A 24918-nucleotide genomic window follows, 5' to 3' on the forward strand; every position below is an offset into this window, starting at 1 on the left:
CGTAGGCCTGCTGGCTGCACGGCTCCACGCAGATCCGCCACTGCCATGCGACCGCAAAATGAGTGTGCTCCCTGCCCCGGGATAAACCCAGCAGCTTTCCCTTCTCTCTCCAGGTCACAAGGCTGCAGCCTGGGCTGGATCGAGACGGCGCAGCAGGAACTGTGCTTGGAAAACCATCCGTGAGGCTGATGAAGGCTGCACAGCTGCCCCAGCCTTCCCAACCACCGCATTTATTACATCAAGCAGACTCTGGCACGGCTTGCGATGAGCAGGAGCAGCTCCAGGTGACTTCAGAATATGAACACAGAAATATTAACACCGCTCGCCCTGCACGAGGTCTCGGCTCTCCCTCTTTCGGCGAGCCCCAGCGTTGCAGAGGATGCGCTGCCGGGGTGCGGCCGCGGTGTCCCCGTCCCCGCAGCGACAACAGCTCCCTGCCCGCCAGCTGCGGTCGCCGCTCCCCAGATGTTATCTGGCCCCTGCACGGGTGTCTGCTCGCGCTCCTCTGCAGGAATCCCACATCTGATGGCAGCGGCGCGGCGCTGGCTGCAGCCGCCTGTGCAGCGGGGAGAACGTCAGGAAGGGAGCAGCAGCGGCAGCAGCGGTGCAGTTAGCGATAGGAGCTGATAAGGGGAGGGATGAGAGATGTTCTCATTGAGGCCGCTCGCGAGGCGGAGCCGCAGGAAACATGCAGGGCTCCGGGGGCCATCCTGTGAGGAGTTCAGGTCAGGGGATGAATGAAGAGTGGAGAATGAGCGCTGCTGCGCCCGTTTCTCTTCAAGGAATGCATGGTTTTGGGGAAATGCCCCCTGCTCACAGTCCTGCACCAGCAGCTGGGGAGCACGCACGGGTTGGAGAGCGTGTTCAGGCGACACAGGACATCAAACAACTCTCCTTTCTCCATCAAACGAGCCCTTCCCTCCCCGTCCCTTCTGAGTCCTGCTGTCCCCAGCCTGGTGTCCTCAGAAGTCCGTTCCCGATGACAGGGATGATGTCTAGCACCACAGGCCTGGTGCTCGAGGTGGTGGTGCTCCAAGCAGGCTGCTGGACTGGTGGCCCTCACCAGGCTCCCTGGCAGCGTTCAGACCACTGACACTCCTCGATTACTGCACGCCAGCTCTTCCTCGGCCACTGTGGCGTGCCCTACAGGCACAGGCTATCTTCAGGCCAGCCCTGCAGTCCCACCTGCTCTGAGTAGGGCCCAGGTGACCGGGAAGGTCCTGCTGGAGACACTTCCCAACCTCAGCTACTTCATGCACCCCTTGGCCAGCCTGTAGGGCCCTCAGGTCCAAGGGAAGGCCCCGTGAGGCCACCTCCAGGCCCCTTTTCCCCGTTCCCATCAGGCTGCGGGGAGCACAGGGGCGAAGGTTTCCTGGAGGGCGCTGCGAGGGACCCTGCACCCCCTCCCCAGAGCACATCCACCACAGAGGGACGCAGAAAAGCAGGGACGGACGCATTGCCTGTGGCCACCACGGGCTGCGTGCTCTGGGGCGGAGGTGGGAACGGGGCCCTTCTGCTCCAGGCCAGCGGCCGCAGGTGGGGTCGGTGGCCCCGCAGAGCTGGTGGGGCTCGGCCAGGGCGGGTCCTGCTGCGGGGCACGGTCCGTACGCTGCTGGCCGGAGGGAAAAGGAGGGGCCGTGCCTCTAGACGGAGCTGGAGCCCTGGGGCTGGCTGTTGCTGTTGCTCTCGGAGGGGGTCTTGGCGGTGGAGGAGGTGGCCATGGAGCCGCTGTTCCTGAAGATGCGCAGCAGCCTCCGCTTGTAGCCCCGGAAGGCGAAGAAGTAGATGATGGGGTCAATGCAGCAGTTGAGGTTCATGAAGGCCACGGTGACCTGCAGGGACATCTTGAAGGCTTGCTGCTCGCGGCAGGACGGCTGGTAGAGGATCTTCCTGACCATGAACTGGACGATGTTGAGGTGGTAGGGGCTGAAGCAGAGCAGGACGGCCAGCAGCACCACCAGGATGACGGTGAAGGCCCGGCGGTGGTGCCCGTTCTTGACCGTCAGCGGGTTCTCCTTGGCGGTCTGGCAGAGCTTGAGGTTGATCCGCACGTAGCACACCAGGATGATGCCCACGGGCAGGAAGAAGCCGAGCACGCAGGCGGCCAGCAGCAGGTAGGGCAGCTTGGGGACCTCCTCGAAGTTGAAGTACTCCATGCAGGTCAGCCTGTCCCCCATCCGCCGCGTCATGGGCCGCAGCAGCAGCGGCGCCGTCTGCAGGAACACCAGGAACCAGATGAGGACACAGACGGCCCTGGCGCGGCTCATCCTCCGCAGCCTGCCGGGGTGCCTGCTGCGCACCACGGCGATGTAGCGGTCCACGCTGACGCAGGTCATGAAGTAGATGCCCACGTAGGTGTTCATGTAGAAGACGAAGGCGGTGGCCCGGCAGAACCAGTCCCCGAAGGGCCAGTTGAACTCCAGCACGTAGTAGGCGATCCTGCCCGGCAGCGCCAGCGTGAAGAGGGCGTCCGACAGGGCCAGGTTGACCAGGTAGAGGTCGGTGGAGTTGAGCTTCTTCTTCCTGCGCTGGAAGGTGATGCAGAGGGCCAGGATGTTCCCGCAGGCGCCGAACACCAGCAGGGCGGTGTAGAAGAGCGAGAAGGTGACCTTGGCCGAGACCTGGTGGTTGTGCACGTCGCAGCCGCTCTGGTTGACGGGGGTGAGGTTGGCAGGGGGGAAGGCGGCCTCCACAGCAGCCATTGCCAGCCAGTTCCTCCTCCCCTGGGAGGAGAAGAGAGGTGAAACCCACAGCCCCGGGCTGCCCCTTACCAGGAAGCCGGGGGCCCGTCCCCTCCGCTCCCTGCCGCCCCCCGGCAGCGCTCAGCCCCAGTCATTTGGAAAAACGCAGCCCTGGTGATTTCGGGGCGAAACAAAGGCTGTGACTCATTGTCTTCGTTCTGCTTCTCGTCACCAGCTCCTCTTATTTTTTTTAATTTTTTTTTTAATTTCTTTGTTTTTTGTTGTTTTTTTGCACATCCAAGCAATAGCAGAAAGGATGTGGAGGGGGAAGGGTGGGAGGGAGAGGGGGAGAGAGAATTGCGTGTCACACAAACAAGGTCCCAAACTCGTCTCGTGGCGGTGGCATAATCTATTCATCGCTGCGGGGGGAATGGGGGCATTCAATGAAAAAATGCCCAGACAGAGGCGGGGCTGGGGCAGAGAGGGGTCTGGAGGGCAGAAACAAATTAAAAAAAAAAATAAAGAAAGAAAGGAAAAATCCCTGTGCTGGTGATGCCCCCTGCCCGTGCAAAGAGAGGAGTGGGACATGTCCCTCTACCAAATCTGTGTGCTCTGCTTCTCGACATGCTTTGGGACATGGGGTCTGTGCCTGTCCTGTCCCATCCAGCACCCTCCATCCATCCCCATCACACTCATCCCCATCCTGTCCATCCTCATCCCATCCATCCCATCCCATCCCATCCCATCCCATCCCATCCCATCCCATCCCATCCCATCCCATCCCATCCCATCTTCATCCTCATCCTGTCCATCCCCACCCCGTCCTGTCCATCCCTGTCCATCCCCATCCCATCCTGTCCATCTGTCCGTCCCGGGCAGCCTCCCCTCACCGCAGGCTGTGGCTGTGGCTGTGTCCCGCTGCTGCTCCCCGCTCCGCGGTCCCGCAGCGCCCAGCAGCCGAGGTGCACACAGGCGCTGTGACAGACGCACGGACACACACCCACCTCGCGGTTGCCTTCCTTTTCCTCCTCCTCTTCTCCTTTCTCCTCCTCCTCCTCCTCCTCTCCTTCCTCCTCTTCCTCCCGCCCCAGCGCAGGACCCTCCAGCGCCCTGCTCCCGGCTGTGTCTGCGCGCCTCTGGGTACTGGCTCACGTTATAAAAGCACCGGGAGTTTTGGGCTTTTTTTTTTTTTTTTTTTTTTCTCTTAGGTTTAGTAAAATCGTGTGTTCTCGCTGGGCTTTTTTTTTTTTTTCTTTTTCTTTTCTCGGTGTGTGAGAGGCATTTGTCAGCCGCGGGGTTATTCTCAGTAGTGGCAGCGCTGGGGAAGACAAATGACTGTACCTGCGCAGCAATCGCTCCTGCCATCGCAGACGACTTTGGGTTTTACTCTGACAACTTCTACCAGAATGCAAAATGCACCAGATTAAAGCCAACAGCTCCGACCCTGGGGCTCAGCCCCTTGCCCGGGCAGCCTGATGGGGCCGCTTCACCTTTTCCCAAAAGTCCAGGACAACACTTTATCACACTTATCACACCCCACATGCCATTAAACCTCCATCGGAGGAGGGATGGAGAGCCCGCTGGGTGCAAACCATTCTCCATGGGGTTGGGCGGTTTGTGTCCCGCAGCAGGGCTGAGTGCTTTCCTCGAGCTTTTGGCACTTCCCAAAACGTTTGCAGAAGCGCAGCCTGCCCCACAGCCCCCACAGCAGGGCAGCCTTCCCCACGGCCTCTGTGTCCTGGAGGCCGCTGGGGGGGCTTTCAGATCCCAGGAGGATTTCAGACTCTGCTTGGTGGTTGGGGTTTTTTTCTTCTTGGTGGTGATGACCTCACTTGTTTTCTTTTTTTTTTATTTTATTATTATTTATTTTTTTTCTCCTTCCAAAAACTCCCAGTGAAGATAGGAAATTCCCAGCAGGGGACCTTTAGGGCAGTACTGGAAAACACTGAGGCTAAGAAATGTCAAGGTTAAGATTACAGTTAAGCTAAGCTTAAACTTCCCTTTATGCTCGCGAAGCTCAACCAATTCTTTAATTGCATAACATTTATAATCGTTCAGAGCATCGCGGCATTAAGCTCAGCACTAATCTGTGTACCCATGTGCACTGAGTCATCTGTACAGAGATTACACACTGAATGATATTGGCATCGACTTCTACGACTGCGAGACTAATAATGAAAATTTGCTCACAATCATCTGTTCACGGAGACGCTTTTGGTGCTCAGGGGTTTGCACGGCCCGGGGGGAGAGGTCTGCTGGTGGGACAATGGCTGCTGAGTGAATTACAGAAGATATTCCCTCGTGAGATGGGGATTTTCTACGCACACGGATGCTCATCGCTAAGCCACCCAAACTTGTGCTGGGCTCAGATGTTCTCGAGCTGCTCGGTGACGACGGAGCACGGAGGACGTGCCACGGCACGGGGTTATCCCTGCGGAAGGCCTGATCCTGAGCACACCGCTGGGAGTGGGTTCAGGACTGTCCTTCACCTCACGCTTTGCCAAAATGAGGTGAAGGCTCGGGCACCCACCGCTCACACCCAGGCGGGGGTCACTTCAGCACAGAGGGTGGGCAAGGGGTTGCTTTATCCCAGGAGGCTCCTGGCCTCGCTCCCTCCCTCCCTGATGCTCATGGCAGGAGGGTTTCACATGTAAAACCCAAAAGCATCACCCCCAGGCCCTGTTGTATCCCGTCCCATCGCTGTGGGCACGGGAAGGCACCACACTGCCAGGGAGGGCCACGTAGAGGGGCTCTGGGGGTCTCAACCCCAAATAGAGGCAGAAGTGCCTCTGTAGGGCCGTGGAGGCCAGAGGAGGGACGAGCCCCATGAGGCAGCGCCAGCCCCAGCGGGACATGGAGGAGCCCACAGGTCCGGGTGCCAGCCGCCTCTGGGAGCAGCTTGGAAATAAGGAGGGGGTGGGAAGCAACGTGCTCTCTGCCCGATTTTATTTTATTTTATTTTTTTAGTTTTGCAAGGCAGAAGAAAGGAAGTGGGTTCTTCTTCTGTGCAAAACACGCTCCTGCCCTGCGTGCAGCAGGTGCTGCTGCGCTACGGGCGTGCAGCCCAGCTCCACCCGCTGCACGGCCCCGCCGCGGGCCGGGACCCTCCCTTGGGCGCAGGGCTGCTCCTGCCGCACTCCTCTTGTCCCCACCCAAAAGCAGGGACCTGCAAACCCTCCCCACCCTTTCCTGCGAAGCCCTGGATGCCAGCAGCTGGCCCAGGTATTTCCAGGACTCCCTGCAGCCCCTTTTGGCTTCTGCAGGCTTTTTCACGCAGGCTTTGCATCGTCCAGAAGAAAACCCCACCCGTGGCTCCTCCGGGGCTGGTCCTTCAGGCCGCCATCACGCCCACCACCACCCTTCAGCCCCTCGGAGCTGGTCTGAAGGATCCCCTCAAATTTGGCTCTCAGTCACGGACTCCATGCCACATTCCCCGTGCTGGCCTAGGAAGAGGCACCACTATCAGGACAGGCCACGTCCTGCTGCCCCGCTGCCACAGGCCCTGCGATGGCCGCCTTCCCCTGCCGTCCTGCAGGCCGATGGGTCTTGCTCCCCCAGACCCACGGCTCACAGGATCGGTGGGGAGAGCTTGCGAAGGGTCTCCAGGAGCCTCGCACGTGCTGGCACCAGGCTTGCTCCAAGCGTGGTCTCCAGCCCCAGCTCTGGGCTGCTGCCCAAGCCCCAGTGGGGTGCCTCAGGTGCGATGGAGCTGGGCGCCGTGAGGCGGCGGTGGCAGCATCCCCTCCGCGCCAGGGGCGGCAGGAAGCTTCTGCGCTCTCTTTCCATTGCCTCATCGCCTCTCCTGGCTTCCTCCCCCCCTCTGGCTTCAGCTGCTGTTTCTGTCTTCAGGTGCAAAACATTTTCAGGAAGCCTCGGGTGCAGACACAAAATCTCCGATCCAGGTGCTTTCGGTTTCAAGACGACAGGCAGGGATTTTCCACACCTCTGCTGTTCACCTGGCGGGGGAGCGGAACCAAAATTAGGAGGACAACTGGCTTCAACGTCAACTTTTCTTGCCCATTGACAGCAGCAGCTATGGGGGGAGGATGATGCTGGGGAGGCTTCAGCTCAAGGTGACTGAAAAAGGTGCAGAAAGAGCAAAACCTGTGCTGAGATTCTTGCCAGTTGGTGACCAAAATCTCAAGAAAGTCATTACCAGAGCTTTGGAGCACTAGAAACTTAATCTGGCCCGACATCTGCGTCGGGAAAAACACTGAGTAATGGCAAGGTTGAAATCTGTTTCTGAATGCAATGCCCTGGTTTGGTGTGGGGGTGATGTCTCAGGAGATGGGGGCTTGCCCTGACCCTGGCCACGAAGACCCATGCAGCTCTGAGGCCTTCATGGTCAGGACCAAGGGGCAAGCACGGGTCTGGGTGGGCTGCGGGGCCTGCGGGGCTTCCAGGTGGTGATGGTTTGGGCCACCCCGCCGCAGGGGGATGCTGCAGGGGCTGGGGCAGTGCCTGGCAGGAGAAATACCCGGGAAATTCATGTTACGAGGCGACTTCCTCTGCTGAGCGTGAGCATCACCGGCGCCCCGCCGCCCCACGAGAAGCTCCATTTTGATTCTGCAGGAATGAGATGAAAGTTGTCTGAGTATCTGATTTCTGTGGTTAAAAACAATGTTTAAACACTTGTTAAAAGAAAAAAAAAAAAAGGCAATCAGAAGGCAGGTTTGGAGAACAGAGGTCCTATTTTTATCTGGTTTTGTTACCTCAGGGCTGCACACGCTGCTCGTAACGTGCAGCCGCGGCCCGGGCAGGAGCAGCGGGCATGCAGGAGGTGCTGAGCTGAGAATTTGTGGCATAGGAGGTGCCAAAAAGACACCTCGATTCAGCCTGGGTCACCATGAGCTCCCACTACAGTTGATTTCAACAGGACACCTCGTTTTGTAACTCGTGTGCTCCAGCCCTCTCCTCGTTTGCAAGACGCCCAGTGCAGCCTTAACGTGGCTCCTTCGTGCTGCTGCTGCTCTCTGTGCCCCCTGCAGATGGGGACACCCACAGCCCTTATTGTTTTCATCTACGAAAACAGAATGTTTCTGGTGAATTTTACTCGCAGAAACTGCTCATCTGTTGTCAGGTGGAATTTTCCAGCAGCATTCGCCCCTGAGGCAGTGTTTCCACAACAGCTCCAACCCAAACAGTACCTGCTGGGCAAAAGCTGTCACGGCACAGAAAGTGCTGGGGGGCTGTAACTTCGCAGAGAGCCAGAGGCTGCTCCTGCACGTGCACGCAGTGCTCCCGTGCAGCTGTGTGGGAGGCCCTGCTGGAGCAGGGGTTGGACCAGGTGGCCTCCAGAGGTGCCTTCCAGCCTCAGCCATCCTGTGATGCTGAGATCTCCAAGTAGCAGAGGGTTTCACAAGAATTTGGGAAAGTGGGAACAAAGAAACACCTTGGGAGCTGAACAATAAGTTGAGAGCAACATCTCCAGGCACGTCCTCAGCTTTGCTTTGCAGTTTCCCCGTGGAGGACCATTTTCATGCAAGTAACACTTTGTTCAAGTCTGCAGGGTTAATTGGCTGTTGCTTCTCATGGGCTTGAGGGTTTTGCAAGGTTGTCCTCCTTACCTGCGCTACTGCATAACCTCAAAAGGCTGAAGGTCACTGGGGTAGGGAAGGGAGATGTTCTGGCACTCTCCCCTTGCATGGAGAAATGACGTGATGGTCCTACCCCGATAAAATGGCACCAAACCCTGTGTGGGTCCTGCATCTCTCTCCAGCTCACTTTTCTGACCGGGCTTTAGACCTGAAGACCGCTTCAGGTGGGTGATGTGCTTTGCTGAACCTCCAGCACAACTTCTGTCCCTTCCTTTCAGTAAGGGCTGTCTCGTGGCTCTGCACATCAGCTCAAGAAAATGCCCCACGTAAACTACAGCGATTTAAAACCTGTACATTTCATCAGACTGATTTTTGGTGGTGCTTTAAACGCCTGGCTTATATCCAGAGTTATCCATCTCCATATATTCATCAGGATTTCTTTTCCAGTTGGCAATTTTTTCTTTTTAGGGCTTTCTTGAAAGACCAGACAGACAGATCCTAAACCCTACCACCTTGAAGGACCACACTTTTCTGGGCTTGTTGGCTCAACATTTTTCCAATGCATTTTGTTACGTGCCTTTTCTTCTTGATGCTTGTCTCCCGAGTCCAAGCTGCAGCTGGTCTCCTCTCTGTGCTCCCAGGAGTTTGGTGGCCAATTTTTTTCTTCCTAGTGGAAATTTTTCCTCCTGGGGTACACTCACCACTGGTGTATTCAGGCCAAGGGCTTGCTCAAACCCTCTGGCGAGGCTTTGTGCAGGTGGGAATGCCAGAAACCTCGGTGCAGGGTTTTAGGGGTGGGGATGTGCCTCCCACGGCATCCGCACGGGCCGCGGCTCTGTCACGAGATGCTGAAGGAGATACCGAGTGATTTGCACCTCGCAGGTAGGGATCTGACTGCTCTGCCAGCCGGGGTTTGGCGGCTCAGCACCGCGCGGCCGGAAGGCTCGAGGAGGGACCCTGCCCCGTGAGCCACGCTGGAAATTTTCAGAGGTTCTTAAAATCGTGAATTTGCTTTTGTGATTGCTATTCGCTGAATATTTTGCCTGTGACAAAGTACCGTGTGGCTTAGCATGCTGTGGAAGTTAGCTGCTTTTTTTCTTTGTTTCTTCTTTTCTTCTTTTCTTTTGGCCTGGCTGCCTGCCAGCCTTAGTTGTCTGCAGCAACCAGCGCAGCCGTGAGCTGTTGAAACGCGTAAATTTGAGATGTTTGGTCGGAGGGGAGCGTTTTGTTCTCCAAAACCCTGATCAAAGCCCGGCTTCGGGGCTGTTTAAAATCATGATCGCATTGAAAGAGCGTTCAAGTGCAAGGAACAGGTCCCCGTCCTCAAAAAAAAAAGCATCCTGCGCTTTTATAGGGTCCCACCAGTTCTTCGGTGCAATCCCCTGCAGCACCCAGCCCTTGTCGTGCAGCATCCTCGAGGGTTTTGCTCTCCTGTCCCTGGATGCTTAGGCTCACCCTGAGTGCCTCGGGTCTGCTGGTGGGGTTGCTTGGGTGGGCGGCGTCAGGCTGAGTCACGGAAAGTGGGAATAACGCTGAGTGGTTTTAAAAGGACGAGAAATGAAGGGTGGCATTTTATTTTATTTTATTTTATTTTTGTCTACAGCCGAGGGAAATCTGAGGGAGGCAGTAGTTTCCCATCTCTCCACCATGACAGTCACCAGATCGCTTCGGCTGGCCTTGACCATTGATTACTAAACACAGAATTTCACATGAAGTCACCTCTTTGCTGTGGCCTTGATACTTATTATATTGCCCTTCTTAAAAACACACACACAAAAAAAAAAACTACGCTCAGTCAGGCTGTGACAACAGAGTCATCCTCCTAATCTGATTCAAGCAGCAGCTCCTAAGAAGGGCAAAATTAGTATTTACTAGAAGTGAGGGCTGTGTCATTTCAGCAGCGAGCCTCGCTCTTCGGAAGGCGCAGATAAGGATGCGCGCCGTCTCCCCACCCACACCGGGTTCACATATTAATGGCCTGGCCGTGGCTGTCAGGCTGAATGCCTCGATCAAAAACCTGGGTTTCTACTCCTGCTCGTGACAGGGAGAAAAAGACGTGTGTCCTCCGGGACACCCCGGCCACTGCCAGCAGGGCGGGATGCCTGTGGGTCCCCCCGCCCTCCCCCGGGGCTGGGCAGACCCTGCGGACCCCTGCGGCTGCAAATTTGTCCCCGGCTCCTGTGATCTGGCCGTGTGTCAGCATTTTGTGGCCACATTTCGCTGCTGGGCTCCATGCACGTTGTCAGAGACCAGTGCCAGACCCGCAGGGATGGGTGGATGCTCATCAGGTGGCTGCACGCCGCTGGGTTGAATTCCTGTGCCCCAAATTTTCCCAGTTTCATGTTTTTTATTTTGCGGAGAGTTGTTCTCAACTCCCTTGTTTTGCACACCTGATGTATGAATTAAAAACCCTGAACACTTTTTTTCTGGTGCGATGTGTGTTGACAGTGGGATTAGCATTTGTAACAGGGTGTAGAGTGGGATAGGGATGGGGGTGATGGTGATTTTATGTTCAGAAACACATTTTAGTCTTGATTGAGATGTGAACATCTTCATCCTAATCTTCTAGGTACAGAGCATCTGGGGGTGGACTGCACGCTGCTGGCTGGGTCTAGAAGCTTGTGTACACTCAGACAAGGCTGTGAAAGGAGAAAGTCGCTGAAAAGCTACCAAGCTGTGCACGGGAAGGGTACTTCCACTGGGATGACCCAGTTGTTCTTCAGAAATCAGTCTGAGGTAAAAGAGAGAGACCGCACTGCGGTCCCTTAGCAAGGTCTGCTGAGCAAACAGTACCAAGGATTAAATTCAGAAATGAACATCCCCAAGCAGGGACCACGCTTGCTGTCACACCACGGGCAATGTGCCGCAGGGGCTGGCCCCGCACAAATCCCCTTTTCGGCCCTTTTTCAGCCTTCCCGACCGAGCCGCATCCCGAGCGTGCACCTCCTCACCTCGCTCAAACCAAAGGACCTTGGACAAGGCCCAGAAAGGCTGAGGAGATGGAGAATATCAGCCCCTGTTGGCTGAGGGGCTTGGCTCTGCCCTCGTGTGAGAGGGACAGCAGGGTGCTGGAAGGCAGCAGGAAGAAGTGCAGGAGAAGGAGGAGACATCCTCTTCTTCACAGAATCACAGAATCACAGAATTTCTAGGTTGGAAGAGACCTCAAGATCATCGAGTCCAACCTCTGACCTAACGCTAGCAGTCCCCACTAAACCATTTCCCTAAACCATATTCTTCCTCCTCTTCCTCCCCCTGAACACACCTGCAGCATGGCGAGGGCACAGAGGGAGATACGGGTGCCCACCTCGCCGCAACATTTCTCCCCTTCGCTCTACCAGAGGTGCTGGCGAGCCCCAATTTCCCCAGTTTTGGGGGTGTCAGGCTGGGAGGGGAGCAGCCGGCTGGGCAGAGCAGCTTCCCCGGTGCCACTAGAGGTCATCCTTTCAACAACTTACCCGGCTGGGAAGCAGGGCGAGAGCTGGAGCCACCGCAGATGGAGCCTGCACAAATTCCCTGCCTTGGAAAACAGCTCCGGGAGAGGTTCCCGGGGATGAAATTGCTGCGAGAGGCGGAAAATCAGGGGTCTGTGCTCTTGACTCGCTCTGTGGAGATCTTGAGGCACCATCTCGTCATTTGTCTAGTAATTAAACGTGGTGATACAATCTGGTTCCGCCTACCTGGATAAAGACTTCAAAAGCAAAAGCCCCTCACCGCTTCCCAACCTCTGCCCGTCCTCATGCAGGAGTTGGGGTGCCCGAGGGGAGCGGCTGCAATCAGAGGGTAATTTATCTTCCCCCCAGGGCTTCCCCAGCCTCCCCCGTCTGATGCTTTCACTTGCCCTCAAGTTCAGGCCTCAGCCTCTTGGGGGATGGAGGGCTCTCATTTGCATGCCTCAAATGTCTCTGGGTAGGGTGAAATTCAAAAGTAAGTCCCCACCGTGGTTTTAGCCAGGTTTCGCTTTGAATATCTGGGTTACCTCAAAGCAAAACTGAGACCGAGCCCTGGGCTAGCTCGCACGATCTCAAACCTCGGACTGTCACGCGTCTCCACGAACTGCTAGAGCGAAATTATTCACAGCCCTTTCACCCAGCCATCGCTCCCCTTAGAAACCAGATGAGACGCCCCCGATCGCAGCGGCGAAACCGAGAGCAGGATTTGTTTTTTTTTTTCGTGGCTGGCTCCTTATTTAGCTGGCGGAAACGCCGGCGGCGATCACCGCCGACCTCGAGCAAACCCACTCTCGCTTTCCACGCCGGCGCCTCCCGCAGCCCTGGGTCCATACAGGAGGCCGCAGGCACCTCATCAGCTGTAGGGGTGGGTAGAAGAGGGGCGCCTGCTGCCTTAAGGGGTCAAGGGCCCCTTTCAAGGCAATATGGGATCGGAGGAAAGGGAGGAGGTGATGGGAACCGAGCCTGCTCAGTCACACTGATTTAGGAACATGAATGTGGGAATGTTTGTTCCTGCAGGGTTGTCTGGTGGAGGACTTCTAAGCCGGGAGGCAATGACCAGAAACAGGACTCCCAGCCGCGCTAATTGGTGAGCTAACGAGCTCCAGGAGCCACTTCCAGGAAGGACGAACCTTGCAGCTGGTAAGATTATCAACTGGGGGACCCGGACAGGGAGGGTGAAAAATAAACTGCAGAGCCCTGCAAACCCATGGGGTGTGCAGGGGGAAGGAGGAGCAGGAGGGACAAGGGGGTGAGGTAGGTAAAAAAGGGCATAAAAGGGCTGATTGTGTGTAAAATGTGGCAGGTTGCTGTGCTTGTCTGGCTGACCACCACAGCCTGTCCTATCTTCTTACAATATTCCCTCATTAAATATTTAATCAGCTCTCTACTTGTGTGCGTACTTGTGGGCACCGAGAGCGTGGTGCGAGTGCCTGCACTCCTCACTCTTCACCTCGCCGAGCGTTAGTCACCGAGGGAGCGAACATCGCTTCCTGGTAAGTAAAAAGGTGCAGGTGGATTTATGGGCAGGGATGGTCCTCGTTACACAGGCGTGGGCACGGGCAGAAGGCAGGGGGAAAGGTGCCACGAGGAGGAAGCCCGTGCAGTGCCTGAAAGCCCGAGGCTCACAGCCAGAGAAAACACTGATGCCTTTCCTCTTGGCAGGTGGGGAACACGAAGCAGAGAGAGATGCAGCTCCGAAGCCAGAGCCTGTCCGTGCGTCCCTCTTCCCAGCTGGGTGTGAATACAGCAGTCCCTCTTGCTCCTCAATCTTGCCCTTGCAATCCAGCATAGGGCTGGTTCCCACTGGTGCCCCCTGCCCCACACGGGGCTGTAGGAGCTGGGAGGCACGTTATTCCCCTCCCTGCACTCGTGGGGAGATCTCCTACAGCGGCTGTGGAGAACCGATGGGAAAACCTTGATAATAAATGCTGCGAACCGCAGGATTGAAGTTATCAAAAAGTCAGTGCAGCTTTACTGCGTTTCATGCCAATTTAATAAAATCTGCTTTCCATCTGCCTCTGGAGGCACGTGACCAGCGTGATTGAAAGCAGGCCAGGAGAAGCCCGAATGAAAAACCCACTGCAGGTATAGGACAGACCCCAGTACGGGGAGGTAGGTGCTGATTAGAGACCATAAACACCTGAGGTGAAATAATGGGGCGAGCCCAGGCGATGGAAAGTGCCTTGCTCTTAGGAACCATACAAGAAGGTGAACTGCAAGCTGATACAAGGCTGCTTCTGGCACCAGGTGGCCACGGCAGGGCTTTTCCATGTGCTGCTTGGCACACGGGGAGGTCTGGGGAGCAATTCAAAAGCCAATGTTCATGCAGCGCAAGGGTCTTGATGCGTTTCAGCTCTGCATCGCTTCTGGCTGCTCTGTTGACAACCAGCGTGGCAAGATCGAAGCCAGGAAAAGACAAAAAGACAGCACAGCTTCTTGTCCTTGTTATTCAGGCATCAGTGGCAATCTAGAAGACACATTTCTACCCAGAAAGAATTTCTGAGACTTTTCATCCACTTTCAAGAAACTTTAAGAGGACAAAATTGTTAAAGAAAATAGGTATGGTGAGATGATTTCAGACATCCAAGGGGAAAAAAAATAGTTCCCATGAGCACTATCTTTATCCATTAGATAGCAAACCCAAGAAATACAAACAATCAGATACATATTCTTATTTAATTTGGTGATTAAATGGTTAGGCTTTAGTGATATTATCAGCTGCATGTTGGAAAGGAGCTGCTGGTTAGATATATTACAGCCTCAGGTGACTTTTGATAAGAGTTTACAAACAATGTGGAAAGCATTCAAACAATTAGAGGTGGGTTTTACATATCACTGACTTCCCCTTAACAGGGAAGTTAGCAGAGTAAACACCTTAATCAATTGCAAAAATACATCATCAGAAAGAAACACAAGCTCCTCCTAGTAATCCTCCAACCACCCTGAATTCTTCTACTCACAGAGATGTAAATGGCTTCAGCATTCAGGGCTTCTGTAGCTACAGTACCCAGGAAAATGAAATAGATGACATTTTGATAGACTGCTTTGAAATACAGAAGTACAGTATGAACGTTTCTTGAATGAAACCATTGTATTTGTACAGTGAAACTCGATTTCTGGATTCACCCACCTACACTTGCGTCTGCAAAGCAGGTGTCTTCATGTGAGAAACAAATTTAAGCTGTAGCATTGTCTATGGAGACCCAAACAGTGGAGCTGGGACCTTCCGGAGAAAAAAGTACGGAAAAAAGTGAATCAGAGAGCAATATTGGTTACAATCTGGTAGCCTGGTAAGTGAATTTAAAAAGAGTGCAGCTCTGTTTGCTGTTATATCTGAGATTTGGGACATAATCCTGCTCTGATTTAAGTCAACGGGAGTTTTGCTATTGACTTCAGAGGAACCAGAATCAGGCACTTTGTCTGCTTCAGACCTGACTGTTTTATTTGGAAATATAACTTTTTAAAACACACACTTTTCTCTTAAAATGCTACAAAGTAGGGCAAGTAATTACATTAGGCTATACCTGAAGCTCCAGAGAATTAATACAAAGGCCGCTTGGCTCTTGCCAACTCTCACTATTACAGTTTTACTAGCACCATATGCAGCACTACCTTACCTGCTTGTTTCACTTAGCGAACTCACTGGGGGCTTTCGTTATTTTTATTTTTTTTTAAGGAGCTTGCAATATACACAAACAAAAGCTCCGGGGAGCGGGGACCAGCTTGGTGGCCCATATGGTGTCCGTATCACAGAACTCGGAGATGGAGCAGGTCTGTTTGCTCAGCAACCCCGTCCTTTTTGCAATTGTGAGAGAGTTGGCTCGGGAAAAGTTCTCTTTTGGGTGGTTTGCGTGGCTTGTTGTCAGGCAAGAACCCGTGAAGTGAGATTTCCCGTGGTATTTGGAGCACCCCAATGGCCCCAAAGTGGCCCCAAAGGCCAGGAGCTGGGAGGCTGGGACAGGACTGGCTGTGTCAGCCCTGGGGCTGTGGGAAGGCTGGGAACACTTATCTGAGGAAAGGGTTTGTGCAGAGGAGAGTTTCTGCTGGAAAAGGCAAATCCTGTGATTCTTGTGCCACTAATCCCGAGGCAGAAGAACAGAACGCAAATTTAGCTCCAGCTGCAAATCATACCAACAAGACCTTGTGTAAAAACCAAGGTGGGGATTATCCTCCAACAGACAGCTTTGCTAGGGCAGAGTAAAAGTTCCTGCACACAGTCTGGCTCGCTCTGAAGTAGAGGTGAGGTCTGAAGAAGAAAAGGAAGAGGGATTTGTCACCACAAGGCTTGAAAACGAGGTGAAGTGTCTCGTGTACCACGCCATACAGCAGCATGGAGGCAGTCACAGCCACGACAGCCCACTTGCCCCTGGAATTTTTGTTTCATCCAAGCTAAAAGTGCCGTGTGGTCAAGCCAATGATGAATTTGGCTCTGGCTGAGGGCAGGCCAGGAGCTCTTCTAGCCCTGAGGTGGGCGCTGAGGGGTGTCTGGGAGTCCAGTGGGTGTCCGGAGGAAGCAGTGTGAGCTGGAGCAGGGATTTAGGGAAGAAAGGGCTGGAAAAGGAAGGGAAAGGTGGTAAACTCAAGAGAGTTGTTCCTCAGAAATGGGTTTGGTGTCTTAATACAGTGTGTGGATAACTTCTACCCCCCCAAAAAAAAGATGCACCTTACTGAAGAGCTCCGTCACTGGGATCCAACCGAGTTCAGGCTGTCACAAAACTAGGTTTTGTTGCCAGAAGATGGCTGGTATTGGCTACTCCTGGACTCAGAGAGAAAAAACAAATGATTTCCAAGGAAAAGATAAAGGTTTGAAATCAAAGGTGCAGCCTTCAGCCTCATGTAGATTCTCCTATGCCTTGCCCACAACGTGTGTAAGGGTTTGGGGGGTTACTGCTCTTACGCTGCCTTGTGATGTCCTGGTAGCTTGAGCCGTGACCATCACAAGGCCCAGCCATGTGCAGGTTGGACACTGGAGGCTTTAAGACACCAGGCCCCAGGCCATGGACCCCTCCAGTTCTCCTCATCCCCCTTGAAGTATGGTCCCAAAAGAGCATGCAGTAGTCCTGCTGTGGGCATGCCAGTGCCAGGGAAGGTAAAAGTACACGGTGAAAGTACAGGAAAAGCTCTTTAGGCCTCAGCCTCGTCCTGCAGGCCCATGCACGGTGCTCACCACCATGCCACCACCCACGGCCCCACCGGTGGGTTTCACACCCACGTCCCCTGGCTGTGGAAGGGGGTCTACATGTCCGATAGGACTTGTAGGAGAAGCAGGGCAGCTCCAGTTACAGCTGGAGCTTGGGTGTCAAAGCACCGCAGCGCTCTCCCCAAGGCCGTGCATACAATTAGCCGTACTCGCTGAGTAAATTCAAGCAGCGCCCGCCTTACGTTCTCTTGTTTCTCGAGTTCACGTTACAGCCTAGGACGTACCAAAACACGGTTTTATATGCTGATTTCCTTACAGTAAAACCCTTACTATATGTCGTTCATCGATATCAAGCGGTGTACATGCAAGAAAAGGCTAATATTATGTATATATTACCAATTTTATGGGTTCAAGAATTACAACGTGCTTGCTTTATTTAGGTGGTAAACTTTTTTAATGAGTCTGGAGGGTCCTTTACATAAAAGTAGTGACTCTATCTTGGAATCTCTTTCCATGTTTATTAGAAATGTGTTTTACTTTACCATGAAAAAAGCCAAGGAAACATGCAGCCTTAAAGTCTAATGAAGTAGTTACTCATGCAGTCAAAGTTCATAAATTTTAAATACATTTAATTTATAAATTGAAAACATAGCTTGCACTGGCTTTTTCAAGATTATTGCTTTCCACAGGGGTCTCAGGATAGTTGCCGAGCCATGCTTGTTGCCTCTTTTCTTTCAAGGCTGAGGCTAGATCATCGCAATTCACACACATTCATTCTGATGCTTTTAGAAGAAAAAAAAAAATAAATAAATAAATAAAGCATTTTCAAAACAGCAGCTCTTTAAAATATTAAAAATTGTAACCCAGCCTGCAGCCTCTTTGTTCTCAACTCAGATAAGGTTTGCTTCTGAGCTGACACTTTAATAGAGAGCTCTTTCTCCTGGTGAGAAACCCTTTGTCCCCCTGGAGACCTCTTTTCCAAGCTAATTGCGGAGCGTGTTCCCTGCAGTGGCAGCCTGAGCCTGACTCCAGCCTCACACCAATAAAACCTCGGTACCAGCCTGGGTCAGGAGCCCAGCCCCTGGGAAGAGGGAATTTAGGGAAGGGGGAAACAAGCTGGGGTTTCCACCAGGGGATGCGGTGCAGCAGCGAGGTGAGGCAGCGGCCCACCGGTGGCTGCAGGGTGGCTGCTGGGTGGCTGGGAGACCAGAGGGGCTGTTATTGGGGCTGTGAATAATTTTAGGGGGATGTTATCAAAAATGGGATGTGCCTATGGTAAGGGGAAGCATCGAGTCCACCATAGCCGGAACCATGGGTTTGGTATTGAATTTGGGTTGTGTTGTTGTAAAATGAAGCTTGGGGGGTTGCCCATGGGAACCTAAGGGTACCCAAGCAGGTCAGTCATACCCAAGCCGCTTCAGAAGGTTGTTTCTGCCATTTGGCCTCCAGTGACGGGGGTCACACCACAACACCCCTCACCCGGGCGCTCCCGTGAGTCACCCTCCTGCCAGCTACGAGGACTTTTCCAACAGGGGGCCCACGGAAGGGCCGTGTTTGCGTTGTTCAGCGAGGTCACTCAATCCCCAGCCATGAGGACGACTCCAAGGCCTTCTGCAGAAGACATCTGTGAGGTGAGAGCACCTGGACACCTCCCCGCTCTGCACCCCGTGCCTCCCATCGCCTCCCCCCCTCCATCCAAAAGCCCCCAGGTAGCTGCGGAGCCAGCAGCACGCGGCAGGCCCGGCCGGCGCAGGGAGCGGGGCCAGTAATTGGAAAGGGGAATTGCAAAGCACCAAAGCTTATCAGCAGACAGCCGGGGAGAGCGTGGCAGCCCTCCTTGGCAGCACCGGGTCCTGAGCGGGTTTGCAGCCTCTGGCCCGGCGGCACGGTGCAGACCCGGGGCGGCACGGGAGTGGGAAAACTGTGGTTTTGGGGTAGCCTGAGGCACGGCACACAGCACTAGCTGCTATTTCCTGATGTGTCTTTTACTCGCTAAGGCTGTAGTCTAAATATAGCCCCGACAAGCGCTGGCAGACGTGGGTAAACTCAGGACTTTAAAGCCCGGCCCCTTTAGCAGGAGTCACTCAGTCATTGCCCAGGATGGGTCCCACTGGTCCCCAGCCAGCAGTCCCTCCCTCGCTCAGCAATTTATTCAAAAGAGTGGGCAAGCACCAAGGAGGGAAGGAGCACGGCTTCACGGTGGGGATTTTAGCCTATATCCCATCCCAGCTGCTGCAGGAGTTTCCCCTGTCCATCCCTCTTCCCAGTTACACAGCGGCTGAAAAAGGTGGACAAGGGAGAAAAATTAAATGCACATTTGCTCTTACACGGTGCTGCACGAAGCTTAAAAGGATTAAAAATAACAAGGTTATGGGTGTTTAAAGGTTTGTTGTCATACTCTACATACAGGAATATGGTTGTGATCTCTCACATATTGAAATACAACATTACTTGCCAGCTTATTACTGATTTCATTTTCTGCCCATCCATAACAAAACAGGCTTTCCAGTGCAATGAAAGACCAGGACAGTCTCCAGGACTCGTCAGAGGAGCAGCCTCCCATGTGAGTTTGTAATCTACCCAGGAACTCATCCACCTCAGCGTGGCTTCCTCGGAGCAAACCCAAGACCACATTTCCCATGCCTCAAATGCCTGGCTTCCCTTCTATGACAATACTTGAAGCAGCACAGCATTTTATAGAGACATAAAAGCTTGTACGGGGCACGACACCCTCATCAGAAGTAATCTGCCTTTCAGTGAATGGCCTTACCTCCATACTCAGATAATTTGCCCCCAGATAATTTTTTTTTTCTCTGTAGCTGGAAATACAACACTCCATTTGTTCCCTTAGGAGAACGGTGTGAGAAAAAAAAAAAAAAAAAAGCTATCAGTGAGCAAATATTTGGTGGCAAAGTCGAATGAATGATGTTCTTTTGAGATAAATTCTCTTTCCTTACAGCTGAGTAGACAGAGATTAAGATATACAAATCCGGGCTCCTTGCCAATTCCTCCCCATCTGCTGTCAGGAACAAATGCTTCGTTATTTGGCTCAGTGCGGTAGCAAAGAGCAGCGGAGAGGGCAGTGGGCCATGGCCATGCCCTCTCGTTGGTGTTTCTCCACCCACGGGAGCTGCTTTTTCCTGAAACTTCCAGCCCTAATGCTCCGTGTTAGTGACAGGGAGAGGGCCAGGGCTGGCTTGCCAGCAGCGGTGCATAAAGAGAGCGCCATTCAGGGAAGAACGTGTGGATAGAAGAGAAATGGAGGAAGATGGATACGTGAGGCTTGTGAAAAACAAAGGTGGGTGTGGGGAATCAAGGGAGAAGGATAGAGATTTCTGGTGTCCCTGGGAGATCAAGGCACGTACTGTCAAGAGATACAGGCGTGGGGATTCAAGCCTGATCAAAGCTGACAGAGCCACGCTCTTCTTGGTGGTGCCAGAGGACGGAACAAGGGGCAACAGCCACACATGGTGGGTGGGGAGGGTCAGGCTGTACACTAGGGAAACCTTCTCCACCCGGTGCCCCAGGGAGGTGACAGAGGCTCCTTCCTTGGAGGTCCTTGGGTAAAGTCCCATTGGGGTTGTTCAGCCTGGAGAAGAGGAGGCTCTGGGGAGACCTTATAGTGGCCTTACAGTACACAAAGGAGGCTACAGGAAAGCTGGGGAGGGACCCTTTGTTAGGGAGCGTAGGGATAGGAAAAGGGGGAATGGCTTTGAACTAAAAGAGGGGAGATTTATGATATAAGGAAGAAATTCTTCACTGTGAGGGTGGTGAGGCCCTGGCACAGGCTGCCCAGAGAAGCTGTGGGTGCCCCATCCCTGGAGGTGCTCAAGGCCAGGCTGGATGGGGCTTTGGGCAGCCTGGGCTGGTGGGAGGTGTCCCTGCCCATGGCAGGGGGCTGGACCTAGGTGGGCTTTAAGGCCCCTTCCAACCCAAACCATTCTGTGATAGTCCTGCTTTGAGTGGGGTCATCTCCAGGGTCCCTTCCAAACAACATTTCTGTGATTCTGTAATCTTATTTCTTTCCATAAAACTTAACAATTTACATACTGTCCTACTTTGCTAGCACAGATGAAATCTGAGAGAAGCTGCAAACAATCAACACAATGGCAGCCACCAGCACAAGATACAGGACTTGCTACAACCCAAATTTATCACACAACTCAGAGCAATGAATGCATGGGTTGCGTACTCATTTTTCATTCAGCCTGATCCCACAAACATACAGATGTCCTTTATTAAGTCTTTCCCACCGCATCAGAGGTGCTGAGGCACTAGCAGACTCATCTGTGGATTGTCTGTAATCGCTTCCAGATTCCCAAATCTTGGCAGGCCAAGCTACAAGGGGTTGCTCTTCTTTTGGCTTGCAAAGCTCCTGGAGCATACAGTGTGCTCCAGTCACAAACACAGCACTCAGAGGCACGTGAACCCACAGACTGGGTGCACTGTCAGCCTACCAGACTACCCTTCCACACCCATTTATCTACGTGAAGAGGGAACTGTATAAAATACTCATCCATGATGAAAAAGCATTCTCAAATATACCATACAGTATCCATACGTATCCAGTTTGGGTATCTCTGAATACAGCACGGCAGGCGCCAGCATTGTATAATGTCAGAGTAGTAACCACCCTTTCCACACTTAAATTTTCTACTGTTTTAATTCTATTTTTAATTCAAGTATTCTGCACATTGCAAAGCCACCCTAGTAGGAGACCGCTTCATCTGCAAAAAAAAGCTGACTTGTGAGAATCTTGGCCCTGGCAGATTTGGGGTTGTGCTACCTTTCTTCGTCATGGTGGCACTGCACCATATTTCTTCGTGTTCAAATCTAAACATGGAAAACAAAAAGATCTCTTCCTGAGCAGTCCAAAATAAGTATTACAGACCCACCCGCCACGTGGGAGTGTTTACAGATGATTTTCATGGTAAGAATCCCATGGCTGAGCTTTGCCTTGTTAGCAAACTAACACCTCAAGTGAGATTCTTTTCTCGACAGCCGCTATTTTCAGCTCCTACACGTCTGCACGCTGATGGTGTGTGTGCAGTGTACCGCGATTTCCAGAGAAAAGGTCACTGAGAACACCTTTATCTTTTCGCCCAAACTTTCTGAGCATTTGTGTCTCTTCCCTATGTAAATTACACACACTGATATTTTCACATTTGAGCAACCGTCCTCCCACCAGTCTTAAACCGAAGCAGCAATGTTGTGTTTATCTGTAATTCACATAACCTTACTGGCTTTGGTGGGTATGGAAGATATGAATCAGGATGTAATCTGAAATTTCCAGATTCCTCTGATTTATAACATATTTGTTACAAACAATAACGGAGATGATAACTCCCCTGGCTGACGTTTCACATCAATTTTTGACGTCCTAATCCCATGGATTGTTATTTCAATTAAGTTTTAGAGTAACCTCCATTTTGTTACCGATTGGGACGTATTGAGAAAAATACTAAAAGCATGTGAAATAATGCCTGCGCCAAGTTCCGAAAGGAGATCTTACACAAAAGCGAATAGGAAGACCACCCACTCCTGGTGCTCCCCTTCCCCTGAGTCATCTCAGCACTCCCAGCTTTGCAAAGGGCAGTGGCGGCACCTATGAAAGAGCTTTGGCTGCAAACGAGGGCAAATAACGTTATTAAAACAGTCTGTGGGTGGGAGCTGACAGAACTACATATTGCAGAGTCCCTACAGTCTACCCGTTATAACATTGCACCTCGTGATTTTTTTCATCCTTCAAATTTCGGTACTCAGATGCCCTTTAGAAAGCAAAAGAACTTCTTTGTTGGAGCAATTGCATATTTATTTATTTATTTACTTTAATTTTGGACCATTTTGATATTCTCAGAGTAAAAAAAAAGGTACTCTGTTTCGTGCTGTCCTCCCTCTCCACCCCTCTTTCTTCCTCTTCTGTCTTCCACACGCTTGCCCGATCCCTTGCTTCCTCTTTCCGACCTCACAGCAGTTTAATGAAGAACGCGTTTCCCCAATGTGCCCATAAGGGCGTCACGTGGGACTGCCTTAAAGCTTTACTTGTGTTGCCTGCCTGCAAAAAACGAAGCCACCTTTTGCACCATCTTTTTATATCGGCAGGTCATTAAAGACCTTCTTTTGTGGCCGAAGCAGTCTCTTCCCCGTCCTCGCTGTGAGTCTCCTGCATCACCGCAGTTCTTCATCGGATCTTCAGCGCCTCTTTTAGGAACCTTTTAGAAACCGACAGTCCTCCAGGGTGCCCTTTCCCATTAAAATTTCTTTCCACAAGACTGCATTTACCAATTCTTTGAGTGGGTTGAAGTCTTCTGTTTTAAGTTCATTATTCCATTGCTTCCACTCCCGTCTCTCCTGAAGCTCGAGAGCTGTGCTGATTTGTGATCGTTTCCACCCAGGTCACCTTCCTTTCAGCCACTTTTCCCACCTTAGCCAGCAGCAAAGCTAAAGCAGGCAGGTACAGCCTCCTGCCACCGGGCAGGCACTGAAACAAAAAGCCACTCTTTAACCCCAGAACTTCAGGAACAGGCTGCATGGTGCAGTCGCCCCCCGGACACATAATTAGGACAGAATTTCCGATGCTGTCAGATGGATCCTGCAGGAGGTGACGTGCATCACTTCCCCAAGCCACGGAGTGCAAATCTGCTGCGTGCCGGGATCTGGTTCAGGGAATCAGCTCACTGCAGCTGAAGCGCTGGGCTTGCAGCTCTGCAATGAGCTCCAAGCAGAAAGCTCCCACAGGAGCTGGAAGCCAGCTCAAAGGCTTCAGCTCTGAGCTGTCCCTCGTTCCTGTAAGCTGTAGGATGTAACTGACTGGAAACAGACTTGTCTGTGAACTTTAACGCTGCACTGACGTCCCTGTCCGGGGACTATTTCCCCGGTTACCAGAAGTCAAATGTTCATATGTGGTTACCAATTTTGCTTGGTTCTGATCTTGGATGCTGAACTTCTCCCTGAAGGCAAGGGAAGTGGAACCAGCCAACACTGAAAGTCACACATAGGTTTTCTTAAGAAAGGGCTACAACAATCTAAAAAAAAATAATAATAATCAAGGCATATAAATTCCAAAATGCAGAATTTAGAAAAACAGGAATTTTTTTTTATTATTATTTTTTGGATTTCTCCCAGAAACAGAGACTATATTTGTCTGTTAGGGTGAATACTGAAAGAATTATCTTCTAGTTTTACCAACAGCATCTTACACGGTATTTAAAACATGGCAATATAACATTCACCTTTATTTTCACTTCAAGCCATAAAGCTCTTTTATTGCTTTTATTTCCAAGTGTAAAGTTTAAAGCAGCCAAGTAAAGCTCTTTCAGGTGTCGGGTTCCCCCAGAGTTAGGGGGCGAGGCGCACTGAATCGCCGCTACCATTTAACGCGCATTCTGCTTCTTGCCGCTCTCTGTCCCGCTTTTGCTTTTCTCCGGCTATTTATTGCCTTCTTTCCTTTCCCCACTTTCCATTTCAGGCTGCCAAGGGGAGAGCAGAGTCCGACCCCCGCAATGAAATGCTTCACCTGCGGAGCCTGCTGAGAGTGAAATTGATAAAGTGCAGCACCAGCCCAGGCAATTTCACTCACAGCGGGCACTTGCAGGTGAAGCACTGCCATAAAATGGGGCAAGGTTACTCGCTTGCCACCTTCCAGCACAAATCACCAGCTGATACCTCCTCCTTTCGCAATCTTTTCACCCATTTCCTGCCGGGCCCTGGTTGTTCTCACCCCAGAGCAAGAGGCACAAACGAGCCATGTGCCATAGCCCTCTGCAGGCCACCTCCCATCGTCATCCTGAGGAGGACGCCACGGTCCTACAGCCTCTCTGGGTGCTACAAGAGTGCCACAGAGCACTTTGATGGGACAAAGATGACTTGCAGCTGTTTCTGTAGCATCTGATGAGGGTGTCAGCCTGATGCCTGGTGTAATTTAAGACAACCTATGCATCAGTTTAGCTGGTGGCTCCCAAAGTGCTATTTCAGCACAGGTTAGGTCCCAAGGGGTAAGTAGGGGCAACACAAGATGCTCAGGCATCACTTTGCACAATCCCACTTCCTCTGATGCTTGAAAAACCAGCAAATTAGAGAACAGCTTTTCACCAGCTTGGGATTTTCTTTAT

General features: G+C 52.5%; 1 protein-coding gene and 1 long non-coding RNA gene across 2 annotated transcripts; one reads left to right on the plus strand and one right to left on the minus strand.

The window, feature by feature from the left end:
* Positions 1–1520: 1520 nt before the first annotated feature.
* LOC309886831 (G-protein coupled receptor 183-like) lies at positions 1521–3796 on the minus strand. The gene is made up of 2 exons (XM_082778096.1): positions 3686–3796; positions 1521–2723 (listed from the first exon to the last, which is right to left on the minus strand). The coding sequence occupies exon 2, from the start codon at positions 2700–2702 to the stop codon at positions 1644–1646; it is 1059 nt and encodes a 352-aa protein (XP_082634222.1). The 5' UTR covers positions 2703–2723; positions 3686–3796; the 3' UTR covers positions 1521–1643.
* Positions 3797–12683: 8887 nt separating this feature from the next.
* On the plus strand, positions 12684–13613 carry LOC309877487. The gene is made up of 3 exons (XR_014317370.1): positions 12684–12807; positions 13048–13160; positions 13330–13613. It is a non-coding gene; the product is annotated as an uncharacterized lncRNA (long non-coding RNA).
* Positions 13614–24918: the final 11305 nt, after the last annotated feature.

Source organism: Aythya marila (genome assembly GCF_965140915.1).
Source record: "Aythya marila genome assembly, chromosome: 1".
NCBI classification, from domain to species: domain Eukaryota; kingdom Metazoa; phylum Chordata; class Aves; order Anseriformes; family Anatidae; genus Aythya; species Aythya marila.